The following is a 14835-nucleotide window of genomic DNA, read 5'->3' on the forward strand; positions in this document are numbered from 1 at the left end:
TTGAATGGTGAAACGTAACAGTGCTTTACCTTGCTACCAGAACGAGGTATTGATAATATTAAATATCTTATTCTCCCTTTTATTGGGATTGGGAACCGCCCCGGCACGAGCGGGCGACTGTGAGCGCGACGGATGTGGATTCGATTCCAAATCGGGAGATTATATTCATGTTATTTATTATAGATTATATTCATTTTTTTAAGCGCCAGCCAGATAATACGCACTACAATACATCACGGTCAACGAGTCGTGGCCGCTATAGAGTTACTTAGGTGTTCTGAACTTTTGTGCATTGTAATGTTATGAAGATAATTATCAAAAGTAAGAAAATTTCTCATTGTCATAAAAGCATTGAAATATCACATAAATATGTTAGTCTATGCAAATATATTACAATATTATTAGAAAAGGAGTAAAATAAAATACATTTTGTAACAACTTTCGTTTTATTGTAATAAAAATATAAAACTTCAAGTGTTTATAACAGCACAGCACCTTACTGCCTTATACAATAGAAAATAGTTATATTAATAAAAACATATCCAATCAATACATATAATCTATTCAAAATTATAAAATTTAAAAAATGACATTATTTTATTAATGTTTGCATATTTTATTAAAAATTAATGGAATGTCAAAATTGAAAAAATAAAAATATTGTCGCAAAAAAATAAAAAAATACTACATAGTCAGTTAATTAGCTTATTATTTATAAATGCAGTTTACACAGAATGTGCATATAATTTAAAGATTTAATAAAAACTGTTTCATCATCATTTTATTAAATAATTTGAATCAAAAAATAGGCAATAAAAAATAATATCATAAATAATGCATATATTATCATTACTTCAACTAAAAGTTTAATAATTCTTTATACCAAAAAATTATACTGACGTATTAATAGTTTAAAAATAAACATGAAAAAAATCAAAATTCAATTCTCAGTGTAATTTTAATAATATTGCTTCTAATGAGTTTAAATTTTCATAAAATATTCATATTTTTAATTATTATTCATTCAATTCTTTATTAATTTTATTTTAAAAAAAATTTCATATTTATATATTTTTTTTCATTACAAAAATCCAGAGGTCAGCAACATTTTATTTCAGTACAAAAATACTAATATAATATCATTACTAATAAATTGAATGACCTGTATACATGTTAAAAATAACATTTCATATAAAACAGTACATAAATAAACGACTTACTTCAAGAAATTACTTTAGACAACAAAAACTAACAACATTTAAAAAAATCACAAAAAAAAAATTGAATTAAATCGTTTATTTATACATTAATTTATTACATATCTAATAAATATGGTGAATCTAATGCACCTAAGCCGGCTGCCACTCCACCTTCATTGGCGTCCGCTAATTTAGTTCTAAGCATGTGTCCAGCTTGACGGTTACAGTAGATTTTATCTTTTGTCCTAAGTATAAAAACATTTTTTTTTACTTTACGATGTATAGTAGGGAACCTATAATTAAGATACTCCGGGCCCTACGCACTGCTCAATTTTCGAGGCGTTGCGTGGCGAGTGGCGGAATTTAGCGCTGTGTTTGTCTTGTTCCCAAAGCGAGGAAATGAAAATAATTCGTCCCCACGAATAAGAACACACAATAGACGAATTTCAGTTGGACGCTGCTGTACTGCTGCGCCATGACAGTCTCATGTCATGAAATATAAAGCAACTTTTGAACATTAATTTAAAAAATAGTAATATAATTTACTACATATTTTAGAGTAAGAGTGAACTTAGCGACGTATGAATTCCTTAATCGCTCTTAATTAATTTAAAATAAACTTTTACTTTGAGGAAAAAAATGTTCAACCAGCCCATTAAAAAATTACGTAACTTATAAAATATATTTTTAGTATATTATAAGAAATATATAAAAAGAAAAAAATTAAAAGAAATTGATGAGATTTTTAATTATCATCAATTAAAAAAACAACTAAAAATATGGTGTATATTTACCCAATAATAACTCCAAAAATGCCCAATTCTGAGACAAGATCAGTGATCGGCGGAGGAACCGCCGCTCCGGGACGCACTACGTATCCTGATACCTGATAAAAGATTAAACAATTCTGGCTGTAAGCGTGCTGATTGTGGGTTCGATCACTAGTCGAATAAATAACTTATTTTATTAAATATATAAAAATAAACTGATTAATACTTTCCCATGTAATATATTGTTGTATAGGTTTTTAAACTTTTTTCTTTATGGGGCTTAAGAACGTACCTGCCCTAAAAAACAAACATGAGACAAACGCAATAGTTGTGTTTTCGATGTCCACTCGGGCGAATATATTAAAATAATTCCCCGATCTGGTCGATAAATTGCGTTTCTTAAAACTATTATGGTGCGTTTGGAAAAATACTGTTTCTTAAATTGCTAAGCTAAAACAACAGTAGGTAAAAAATATACACTAAGAAACCCCTACCAAAGGTGGTAATATCCTCTCCATGAGTATGTAAGCGGCGCGCTCGCGACTGTGACGCATGCGCAGTAGAGCGTCGCGCACGTCCGACCCGTATAGATTGTTGCCACCGCCTTCCCTTTGGGGCTTCAGAACGAATCTGGCCCAGAAATAGTTATTTATAGAAATATATATATGTATGTAGATAGTATATAGTTTTAAGAAATTCGACGACATAAATGAATATGACGAAAATGGTAGTAGGCAATACTTAAGCTTTAGAAGGAACCTAAATAATGAAATGAAATATTAGGTGATGTTTATGGGAAAATAAACATTTTTTTAAATATGACTAGTTAAAATGTATGAGGAATGCTAATCTGAGAGCACTTAGTATATTGATCAAAGATTCTGAGAGCATATCTTGTGTAAGTTATGCTCATATGAGCGTAAGGAAACCTCAAGATTGTTTAAATTCTATCAACGCGACAGGTTGTAGATTCGATTCCCACTCGAGGAAATGACATATTGAATATTTTCATTTTTCTCGCTCTTGTAACGAGGCAAAGCCTGGCGTTGAGTTTCGCCACTCAACACGAAATGCGGATATTTCACGGAATAGACAAACACGACGTCTGACATCGTGAAGACGGAGTGTCGTGAAGCTAAACAAACAAAATATCTCACCGTTCAGCATCAGCCAACGCCATATCAACCGCCTTTTCTCCACTCTCATCAAAGTCCAATGAATAAAGCCCCGTGAATATATCCCTAACTTTCCCAGTGGAGGCGCCGGCGCCCATGAACTTTTCCAGGACACCTGGAGCTGCTAGTGCTTGCTGGACTTTCTTTGTACCAGCCAGTTGATAATGGATTGAGGGGCATTTTATTGCACTATAAAAACACAAAAAAAAAACGTTGTTATATAATGTAAATTAAATTGCTCAATAATGACTCAAAATTAGTAGATTTGATTTTACGTTACGGTCTTAAGTCACGTTTCTAAAGATAGATCAGACAAAACAATGTATTAATAAAAAAAATGGAAAAACATTTCAAATTCATAAGAATAATGGGGGAAAAATAACGCTAGAGGCAGTTGTCGGTTCTTCACTTTCACGAACGTCCAAAGAATAGAGCCCCGTGAATATATCCCAAATTTCTAAGGACGCTCCGCGACAGCTTGCTAAACTCCCTTTGTACCATCAATTAGTCATGGATTGATGGGCATTTTATAGAGCAAATTTCATTACTCTAAAAGTTTCTCAAAATTAGTACATCTGACTTAGAAGTGAAGTTACGGTCGTAGCTACAAGCGTTTCTGGAGCCAAAATCGACTTCGAGTGTCAAACATACTTTCTAACAGACTTTCTTTGTAACGGTGGATGAAAGAGGCACTTAATTGCGTTATCAAAAAAAATTGAATCATAAAAGTATACTTAGTAGGAACAATTAAATTTAATAATGACAGTATATTTATTTCATTTGCATAGTTTCAAAACAAAAATGTAGACTTTTTAAAGAGCCATGTTTATTTATTATAATAAAAATAAGAAAAAGATAATGATAAAACGTGACTCACGATCATTTAAGATAAGCAATCATATCCACTTTAAGATAAAAACATCATAAATTTTGTAATTAAAACAATACATTTTGTTTGAATCTAATATCAACCATCATATGTAATTCTTATATTTATCAAAATTATTATTGAACTACTTTAAATAATAAAAATTATATAACAATTTCATACAAAAAGTCAAACGCACATACAAAATAAAAAATGAAATTAAAAAAAAATTGCAAACTTACGTAGATCTTTCCACTCTTAGTCTTGCATCCCAATCTTTACTGGACGGATATTGAGCAGGTTCATATCCCGATCTGTAGTACACTACAGCTATAGGATGACCGTCGCTATTAAAAGAAAAACAAAATTATATATCTCTATTAAAAAAAACATATCTATATATAAATGATTATGCCGTCGAGGTACAATGACATTGTACTACGTAACAGTGTGCGATGATAGTGGTTTTGATAATTCAAAAGAAGAATAATTTTCATCTTCTCACTCTAGTGAGAAAGCAAAAAAGCGCGTCGTTGAGTTTCACCATTCAATATGCAAAGTCTTGAAGAATTGGCCGGTATCTGGGTAATGGACTACTTAACACTAGGTTCGATCTCCCTACCCCAGCTATATGCACGATTAAGCGTGAACTTGCTAAATTAAACTTACATCATGAGTTGTTTTTTATCATTCAAACAAGTTTCTTCATAAATTTCATTCAAAGTCTTTCTGTATATCTGCAATTTAAAAACAATACATGTTACCATAGTTAAAAAATAGACATTAAAAACAAACAAAATGCCATATTATGATGTAAATAAAAATATTTTTAATTTATGCTATATAAGGTAATTTAGAAGTGTAGAACTGAAATTTATTTTTTGACATACGAATAATAATGAAAATATTATTTGAAACCATCGTGGCGCAGTGCGACAATATCCGCCTGTAACAGCAATAGTTGTGAAATCAAAAATAGGTCGATCTCTCAGGGGGAATAAATTATTTTCATTTTGCAGCATTAAGTTCCACCACTGCAAAACAACACTCTTTCTGGAGTTCGAATACAGGATATATAGGCTTTTTTTTGTACTTTTCGTAATACAATAGCGTAAAACCTGAGAAAGACACCCCACACACACACACACACATAATCTCAATAATTATTATAGCTTACCATAATATCGGGCCTCTTCTCGAATATTTCAAACTCGTGGAACCTCTGATCGCATATATTGTAAGACACTTCCTCCACTACAAACAGTATTACGGCTGACGGTACACCGAATAAATCGTATGCCTCCGTTATGCCCGAGCAAAGACCGGCTAGAGCACGGTTTTCTGGCATCTAATAAGTATAAAGTAATTTTAAAATAAAGCAGCTATCAGAGTCGTTCATGAATTATTAATTGGTATTTAATTGTATATATTGGGGGCTTAAAAAGAGAATATAGACATTTTAATGATTTTACTAATTTTATTTATTATCTCTATTAAACATAGCAACATAGTTAATTAAAGTCAACGGTTATTAGTTTTTCTCCCAAATAAAGCAATACTTTCTAAGAAATACTAATAAAAAAATAAGCAAAAAATACATACATCTTTAATCAATTCGTTATGTCCCAACTGACGCAGAATATAGCTGAAAAAAAAAACAAAAATAAGTTTAATCAAAAAATGAAAGTCAGAACCCGTCAGAAAATAATAACTGTTATTTTAATACTACAGATTAAATAATAATTATTAATTTCTGATCAAGTCTTTTTTTTATATAGACAATTAATATTACACACATTTCATACATAATCAAACAATACACTACATGCCACGTACACAATGCATGCTAAAAACACAATACAAAATATCTATAACTTTTCTACCTATATTCAAATATAAGGTAAAATGCTTATTATGACAATTTTATTTCATGGAAAAATAAGGACAATAATTATTAAAAGGGATTTTGGGATTAATTTAATAATTCATCTTATTTCTTTGAAAAATACACCTTAATAATTTTTTTTCACAGCAGTGTATACAGATCTAAATTAAAGCCATATTAAAAAATACAATAATAAAATTATCATAATAATGTATACAACATGTCATACTACAACAAACAATTTAATAAGTACATGCATTTTTACCAGTGATTCGAGATTACCTTAACGATTATGTTATACTATAATTGAATTCTCAAATTATACAAAGAAAAAGACTATTTTATTATACGTCAGTCATTTTTTATCAATAATTAAATAGTAATTTATTTATTTTTATTATTAAAATTTCCTATCACTCTAATTATTGTGAATTGCAAAAGTTTGACGAAAATGTATAAAATATATGAACAATGTTTTCTCTTTATGTTAACCTAATAGTATGAAAAGCTTTTAATATATATAAAAATATTTTAAACTAACCGAGTTACATAAATATATTATTATAACAAATATACTATAATATATTAAGTAATGTGTCAATATAGAACCACAAGATGCATAAAGAAAAAAGTAATGTAACATTTGAAAGATGTGTACCCTAATCCATTCATCAATCTATAATTGGACAAAGTTATTATTAAAAAAGTTAAACAAATATAAAAAAAAAACAATTTCGACCGACAATCCAAGGTCAGGGAACATCTCTCAAGTAGGAAAACAAAACTAAAATCGCTTATATACATGCACGCCAAACTTTTAAAATCTATTTTAAAATCAAATCTGTATTTACATCTAAATAACCTTAAGAGCCACAGATTATAAATCTACCCAAAAAGCATGCATAGATAATATATTTGGTGCAAACAAGATGGCAAAAGCGTGCATAGAGAACAAGCATTAGTGAGAAATGAACGCGTGATGTTATAAAGCAGTCACATGAGAGATGTTGACTGATTACACGGAAACCGTTATGGGCTATGACCTTTGTTTATTTGGACATAATGTATATACGAATATTATATATAATATAATAATAAATAAATATAACATAACTAAAAAAAAAGTTTTACTCTACATATTTCCCGAATATAGCAGGGCAAGCAGAAGGAACCATAGTGTTAGCACACTCCGTTTGCCACTGGTAAAACTCAGTCGCACTTTGTTCTCTTTCATTCGTTCGTTTCGCACTCTTACCAGTACGAGAAAATAAAAAAATCTATTACACCGAGTGAGAAATGATCTCACGTTAGTTCCCACCAAAAATAATTATAATATTATTTGAATAAATAAATATATACATTTAAAGATTTAGAATTTCAACACTAATTATATAATTAGTAACAGATAAACAATAACAATCCATTATATATTATGTTATCTGCGGTTAATGAAATTTAAAGGTTTTAGCCCATCGCAGTGTCGGTACCGAAACATGGCGGGAAGGTTCGACGTCATGGCGCCGAAACTCGCTGCCACGGTGTTAAACTCCACTTGTTTAATTTTATTGCAGTCCGGTTTTTGCATCAGGTAGTCCGATCTGAAGAGGCCAAGGCTGAGCGACTGGAATATTATTAATTTTGTCCAATTATAAAATACTATAAGTTATATTTAAGTAGCTAAAATCATTTTTGATTTTTTTTTAAAATATTTGGTATTTTATTTATGTTGTTAATAAATTATATAAAAAGAAAGAATATTTAAAGAATAAATATAAAGGGAAGACATTTTACTTTAAGTAAGATTTTAAATACATACTTTATAATCCCAAACCAAATATGTTGCTATATAATAATTGTGTTTATGTGACAATTTATTTTTGTGTATGTACAAATAAATATAATTCTCCAACACCATTGACGTCTAATAATATAACACTCTTTTTTAAAATGTACTATAAACATATACGTAAATCATAATACATACATACTTTTAAGTAAAAAAAAACATGTCCCTATTTTTTTAATTATAGAATCATATCATTAATCATTTTTTCTTATTTTATTATAGTGAGTAATTTTTCAATGTAAAATTATTAAAAACATTGTACTTCAAAATAAATAATAAAAAATTTAAATCACAATTGCCGCCATTTTTTACATGTTAACAGCACAAAGATTATATACCTATTATTCCTTAAGAAATACTTACACAATGCACATGCACACGCTTCACTCACAGATAAAAAAATATAATTTCAATATACCTATTAGCGTTTAAATGTCAAAAATAATTATATAGCAAATTGCTCGATTTGCTCTAAAAAAAACTATTATTTATCACCAGTCAAATGTATATGTAAGCATATTTTATACATATTAATTTTTAAAATTTAAATTTAATAAAATTTTATACATACTATTATGTAAACTGCTGTAATTATATTATCTGTTTATTTATCATTAAGACACTACTTCTTTGCAAAAGCAAAAATAATAAATTAATTACAATTCCTTCTATTTAAAAGCAATAATTTACATTATCCGCACAATCTACTTTGACAAATGGATTGCAAATATAACATTGTACACAATAGATAATAAACTTAACCTATCAACACTAAATATTTTAGTAGCAATCATTTATTCATTATCTATGACCATTATTTATATTTATAACCCATTTGTTATTATTTAAATCTGTTATTATTTAGTTTGCAATTAAGTTACACAAAGTGAGTATTAACTTTCATATAATATGCTACTAAATATTAAATTTCATTTCATTCATATGGCAACAATTATATGTTATATGTTACCTTAGAATGAATAGAATTACAATACATAACATTGCAATAATTAATATTTATTTTTTAACTCATAAATGGTAGACCAAATTTTTTAATTACCATTAAAAGCTTAACTAATTTTTTTATTAAAATAATATCTACGCCAGGGATGTTACAGGTGTCACATTTTGGATCTGAGTAAGAAGGATAATTTATTGGTTTCGGAGAATTTCGATATTAAATAAATATTCGTTTTTTAATCTATATATATAAAAGTTGTTTCCACTGACTGAGGTAAGACGGACTCACAGTCGTAACCTCTGATGATAAAAACGTGAAATTTGGATAGATGTTTTTTTGTAATCTGGGCATCCACTAAGAAGGGATTTTAAAAAATCCTAACCCTAAAGGGATGAAATAAAGCTTGAAAGTTTGCGTGGAAATATTTTTAAATCGCCACCGATTTTTATAAAAATTTAAATTTATACTCTTAAAAAAAATTCATTGAACACGTGTTTCGTAGTTCATTATAATTCACCCCCTAAGCGTACGAATAAAGGGTTAAAAGTTTGTATGGAAAAATCTTTAAATCACCACCGATTTTTATCAAATTTCAAAATTGAGATTCTTAAAAACATTACATTGAATACGTGTTTCATCGTTTATTAGAATTCACCCCTAAGGGTGTAACTAAGCATGCGAAGCTGCGCGCGTCTGCTAGTCTGATATAAACAGTTAGTGATATTTGATGTTTATTTTTTTCAACTAACAATAGATCTTCGCACTTATCACTATGTCGTACTAAGCACCGATAAACTCGGTCAGGCAAAGTTATATCTGAAATTATCCGAAAATTTTATATCAAATACGGTTCGAATATACAAACGCTTCAGTTACTGTTACGAAACACTGTAACTTCCCTTTTAAAGGCCAATTGATCTATCAAAATTCCATAACAAAATCTGGCCTCCATTTTGAATGCAATGCTATGTGACTACCTCTGTATTTCCCGCGACACAGGCCCAAGATGGCCGAAACCGGAAGCTATACTGTTGATCTCCACTTGTTTCCATGAACAATATGGCGTATGTTTGGCACATTGGTTCTCTGTATGCGGACATCTCGACTCCAACATGATGTCCGACCTCAGCATGCCTAGTGATATCGGCTAAGACGACAGATTTATATCTGAACTATACATCTATAGATTTTTACGTTGACGCCTATACTTATATAATCTATATTACGTATATAAGTTTGTGTGTACATTTGTGTTACAGTTAGGTATTTATTTATATACCTACATACATATATGTGTATTATTAATATATGTGTATTATTAATATATTGCATTATATATTTTTTTTATATATATTATATTTATTGTCCACACTCGCCACCCTATTCCTATCCTTACCCTTTACGTCCTATGCGTTAAGGTTGTCTGAAAGAGATAACAGTTACCGATACGTCGTCTCTTGTACATTCCTTTTTTTTAGGGGTTACAATAAACAATATGGGGTTATCATAAAAAATATTATTAATATAATTATTAATATGTTTAGATAATTTATATAATGGTCAACATATGTAAAATGTATCCATAACATGACTATGGTAAATTCGTTCAGTATTGTGAATTGTCCGTTTTAATAGTAAGGTTTCATAGCAGTAAACCATTTCAATTTTATCTTGTATTTTTTCTCAATATTATAATTATTACTTATTTCAATAAAATAAATGTTAACATAGTGATAAAATTAATAAAATATCAACTTACAAAATATCCATTACTTTTAAGGATACTCAATAGTGTATGTAATAGATTTTTACCTGTGCAATGCCTTCTTTTCTGACCTTCACCCATATGTCAAATAGTTTTGCAGTAAATTCATCAACTTGAAGCGCATTTTGTAGTGTATTTTCCAGAAATTCGTCATCATGCGCTACCTGCAAAAGGATGTGTAGTTTTTTTATAACTTCAAGCTAGCAGGATGGGAACGTAGTATTAAAACACTCCGTTCTCATTAAGGCATTTCCGTTCCCCACTTTCCGCTGAATGCTGGAGGCATTGCGTGTTGAGTGGCGGAAATCGACGCTGTTGCCTGCTCGCTGCCTGCCTGCTGCTGCTCAAAATATTTCATTTCTTCTAATGAGTGGCATTCTACTAACTACATAGGTGTAATCATAAAGCCCTGTAAATCATCGTTTCCGATGTTTTTTGAGGTAAAGGATATTGTTAGTAAACAGACGTACACTACACGATGTTTTTATTTATATTTCCGATCTCCAATTAAAAGTTTGGTATTTGTCACCACTCTGTATCAATAACCGCCATTTCGTGTCAACATGGAAGGCGACTTTGGATGTTAATAAAACATTTATATTTGTCAAATAGGTCAAGATTTATATATTTATATATAAAGCAACGTGTTTCTTCTTTGTTTACTAACCATACCTAGAATCCAATACATATGCAGTGAGACAAAATTATTTTATCTTTTGATTTCCGTCGAGGACGTCGACGTGTTGAGTGGCGGAATACAACAATATTGAAAAGCGTGGAAAAGAAAGTAGTCCATTCCCCGAGTAAGCATCAAAGCTACTACCATAACAGTTACAGTTACGGTCAGCCGTGCGTTGGGTAAAGTATTTTAAATTAACTGGATTGATAAATAATGCCCAGCATTAGGTTCCGCCACTCAACGCGCAATAACGGATGTAAAATGAAAAAATGCAGATAGTACTATAAGGTTCTCTCTATAATATTATATGAGATAGATAAAAAATCACATACCTTATGCATTAGTTCATTCAATACAGGTTGCAGCTCTACGGCTTTGTTAAATTCTGTGCGGGGAAACGGCGACGGAAGAAGGACAAACGGTGCAATCTGAAATAAAAAGTAAAAAAATATCTTTCAAATTATCTTTTCTTTATTTTTTTTTATTCATTTTGTAAGACAGTATTATCCAATTTTCTGAAACATAGCATGTTAAGTGGTGGAACTTAATACTGGTTTCTTTTCTTACCAGAACAAGGAAATAATAATAATTCTCTCCTCCAAGTGGGAACAGAACTCACAATAGTCGCATTTACAGTCAGATGCTGTGTTGTACATTTGGCTTCTGCATTTATATGTTGCAGTGCAACCCTTTAAATAATAATAAAAAGATGATGTTTTTTATCATTATTTAAAAGGTTGTGGGTTACAATTTGCATTAGACTAATATTAAATTACATTTAAAACCAGAAATATATATTTTTTAGTGTTGGCATAATAAATGACTAAGTTTATAAAAGCTATAGTCCATTGCTGTTACATTACTACACAACCCAGATCAATGATCAAGGCTTCCCACAATATTTCCCACACTTAGCTTAGAGATCTTAGAAGAGTTATAATAGGATATATCAACTCAATTGAAGAATAACATCCTATTTGTATGTTGTAAAGTTACTTCTTTGCAAATAGGACCTTATTCTTCAGATGGTGATACTTAATTAATTCCATGTATTACAATAAGAAACATAAATAATAATCTATATGTAAAATAATTATACAAATGTCTACATGATTTTCATTAATTTAGAATGTCACAAATTCAATAAATTGAAAACAATTAACATTTTATTTATATTCCAACTCCTAATGAGGGATGGCATCACTTAATGTATTGTCAAATAATAAATTACTTAATGTTAAATAAAGAAATAAAGATAATTTATTAAACATTAAGTAACTTTGTTTAATGAAAGTTACACTAAACAAAGTTAATTTGATTTCATATCCTAAATAATTTCCTGTAAATAATATTACAAATTGAAATTATTATAATTATAGATGTTGTTAGTTTCACATCTTTTCCCCCCACATATAGTTAAAAAAAACAAAGTTAATATTAAAACATTGACTTCCAATTTCTAATTATGCAATACTAGAAAATATTTGGCCTTGCTAATGAAACTCTATAATATTACAATATCTTATCCAAGGCTGTTATGGTACACTGGAGTTCAACTGTAAGTACTATGAGTGTGGTTTTGATTCCCAAAGGAATAAAAATTGGATTCATTTCCTTGCTTAAGTAACAAGAAAATGTTTAATATTGAGTCCTCCTTCACTCAACATGAAATGTTTCAAAAATTGTGTGCATGGTAAGCACCTTGTCTCAACACTAAGTTCCCTTGGTCTACTCTGCTATATGCATTGAAAAATTTGCAGAAACATCTACTTATTTTGTCTTTTTAATATATACAATAGTAAAAAACAATGTAGATTCTAAATACAAATTTATATGTTTACTTAGGATTTCCGGCCAATTTATTTTTAATACTATAACTTAATAAACCTTACAAACGAACTATGTGAGCAAAATGAAACGAAAAGTAGCTGTGTGTGTGGTGTTATTTTTACTATAATTACCTGTATGGCATCTTTAGTGAAGTTTTTCTTATCTCTCATACCAACACCGTGCATTAGAGCCCAATCCTTGGCCTTCTCTATCACAGTTACTAATAACTTTTGTTCCACAGGCAATGGTATACATGAGGCTAGTCTAGCTTGGGTCATTTTGCAACGTCTCTAACTAATAAAGCTTAAATTCACATTAAAATTTAAAGAATAATTGTATTTCAAAACTTGACAATTAGGCTACAACTTTTTTTGTAAAAGACAACTGACTGTTGAAAAGCTAAATCCAAAATATATAACTTCGACTGACGTCTGGCAGTGACTGTTAAAATCAAGGAACAGTTAAAATATTTATAGCAAAGCAATCAACTAATTAGAATTACTAATCAATTTACAGTAGACAATTGACATTAAACTTTAAAGTAATTTGTAAATATTTTACATTTAAGATATAAATTTTATTTAAATAAATCATTAATTGTAAATTATGTTTTTTACGTTTGTTATTATTATTCACTATATTCTGAACATATTTTAAATGTTTTTTTTTTGTTACAGATAAATGCTCTGTTGTTTATAGATCTCTTTCTTGCCAATGATTGTTTTTTTCTTTTTTACTTATTTAATGTTTTCCATGCAATTTGCAGAGTAACATTTATGTAATTTGTAGCTACTTAATTGCAACGTTTTATAGCTATAAATAAAACAAAATTGATATTAAATTAAGTACAAAGTTCATACTAAGTACAATATAATCTATTAAGTATATATGCAGGTAAAGCCTTTAGTACTTTAAGTTCAGTTCAGTTTATTTCATAAGTTTAAATTATATATATTTTAAAGTTTTTAAATAATTTTAAAATTTTTAAATAATTTTAAGTGTCCCAAGTAGCTTAGTGGCATAATTATTTGGATTTGAATTTGACTTCTAATTTGATTTGACAACAAAGTAAAAGGGTTTTAAGGATATGGGGCTAATATATTTAGTGTTATTGCTTAGTAGCAGTAAAAATGAATAAATTTTGAATATTTATTTGCACCACCAGAACTCCAAAAACATTGATTCGGAGCAATATATAATTGCAATATATAAAAAATTAAAAACAAACTCCGGTTCCGCTGCACATCTAGTATAATGTTCCTTGACATTTACTCTTTCCGGTATGTCAACAAGGCAGACGTGTTGTTTAGAGCTCGTTAAAATTAGTGGAAAATAGCGAAAGTAGCCTAAAATTGTGCCATCTAGTGAACTAATCAGGACACAAGAAAATCGTGGACATTAGTGTGATATTAAAACATAATCTCAAAGTGTTAAAATTCGTAATCAAAAGTTATTACTTATCATAGCAAAAGCTGTCAAAGTGCCGAAGCCACAGTACTACCAACCTTAAAAAGCAAGTGTGGCAAGCTCAGAAAAGTTACGTCACGTTAGAATGAATATTGTACTATCACCCGAAATGTCACTGCTCTTATCCAAAATGACAGTAACTAACCTACAAACAAGTACAATAACAAAAAACATAACGGCGTCCATATTAAATAAAACAAGTGGTTGAGAAAATTAAACCTATTATAGCGGAGAACGAAAAATGCGGGAATGATATGGAGGTTTTAAATGAAAAAATAATGAATCTCGAGATGAACAACAGAAAAAATAACATCATAATACATGGACTGCTGGAGGCTAACCAAGAAAAGTACGAACATTTGTCCACTTTTGTAACATTAACACTAAAAT

The 14835-nt window shown here is 29.5% G+C and overlaps 1 protein-coding gene across 2 annotated transcripts; it reads right to left on the reverse strand.

Annotated features, from left to right (window-relative positions):
* Nucleotides 1-427: 427 nt before the first annotated feature.
* On the reverse strand, nucleotides 428-13451 carry LOC146533558 (glutathione synthetase-like). Of its 2 annotated transcripts, none has more exons than XM_085194840.1 (12): nucleotides 13110-13451; nucleotides 11481-11576; nucleotides 10517-10633; nucleotides 9682-9851; nucleotides 5615-5657; nucleotides 5190-5360; nucleotides 4682-4749; nucleotides 4255-4359; nucleotides 3127-3333; nucleotides 2464-2599; nucleotides 1994-2085; nucleotides 428-1444 (listed from the first exon to the last, which is right to left on the reverse strand). In XM_085194840.1, the coding sequence occupies exons 1-12, from the start codon at nucleotides 13254-13256 to the stop codon at nucleotides 1315-1317; spliced, it is 1482 nt and encodes a 493-aa protein (XP_085050966.1). In that variant the 5' UTR covers nucleotides 13257-13451; the 3' UTR covers nucleotides 428-1314. The 2 variants fall into 2 exon arrangements, with proteins under 2 accessions (XP_085050966.1, XP_085050967.1); XM_085194841.1 differs by lacking the exon at nucleotides 9682-9851 and adding an exon at nucleotides 7385-7518 and having other exon boundaries at nucleotides 13110-13443.
* Nucleotides 13452-14835: the final 1384 nt, after the last annotated feature.

This window comes from Heliconius melpomene, chromosome 12 (genome assembly GCF_056956725.1).
Source record: "Heliconius melpomene rosina isolate 202511_hmr_F chromosome 12, ASM5695672v1, whole genome shotgun sequence".
Taxonomy (NCBI): domain Eukaryota; kingdom Metazoa; phylum Arthropoda; class Insecta; order Lepidoptera; family Nymphalidae; genus Heliconius; species Heliconius melpomene.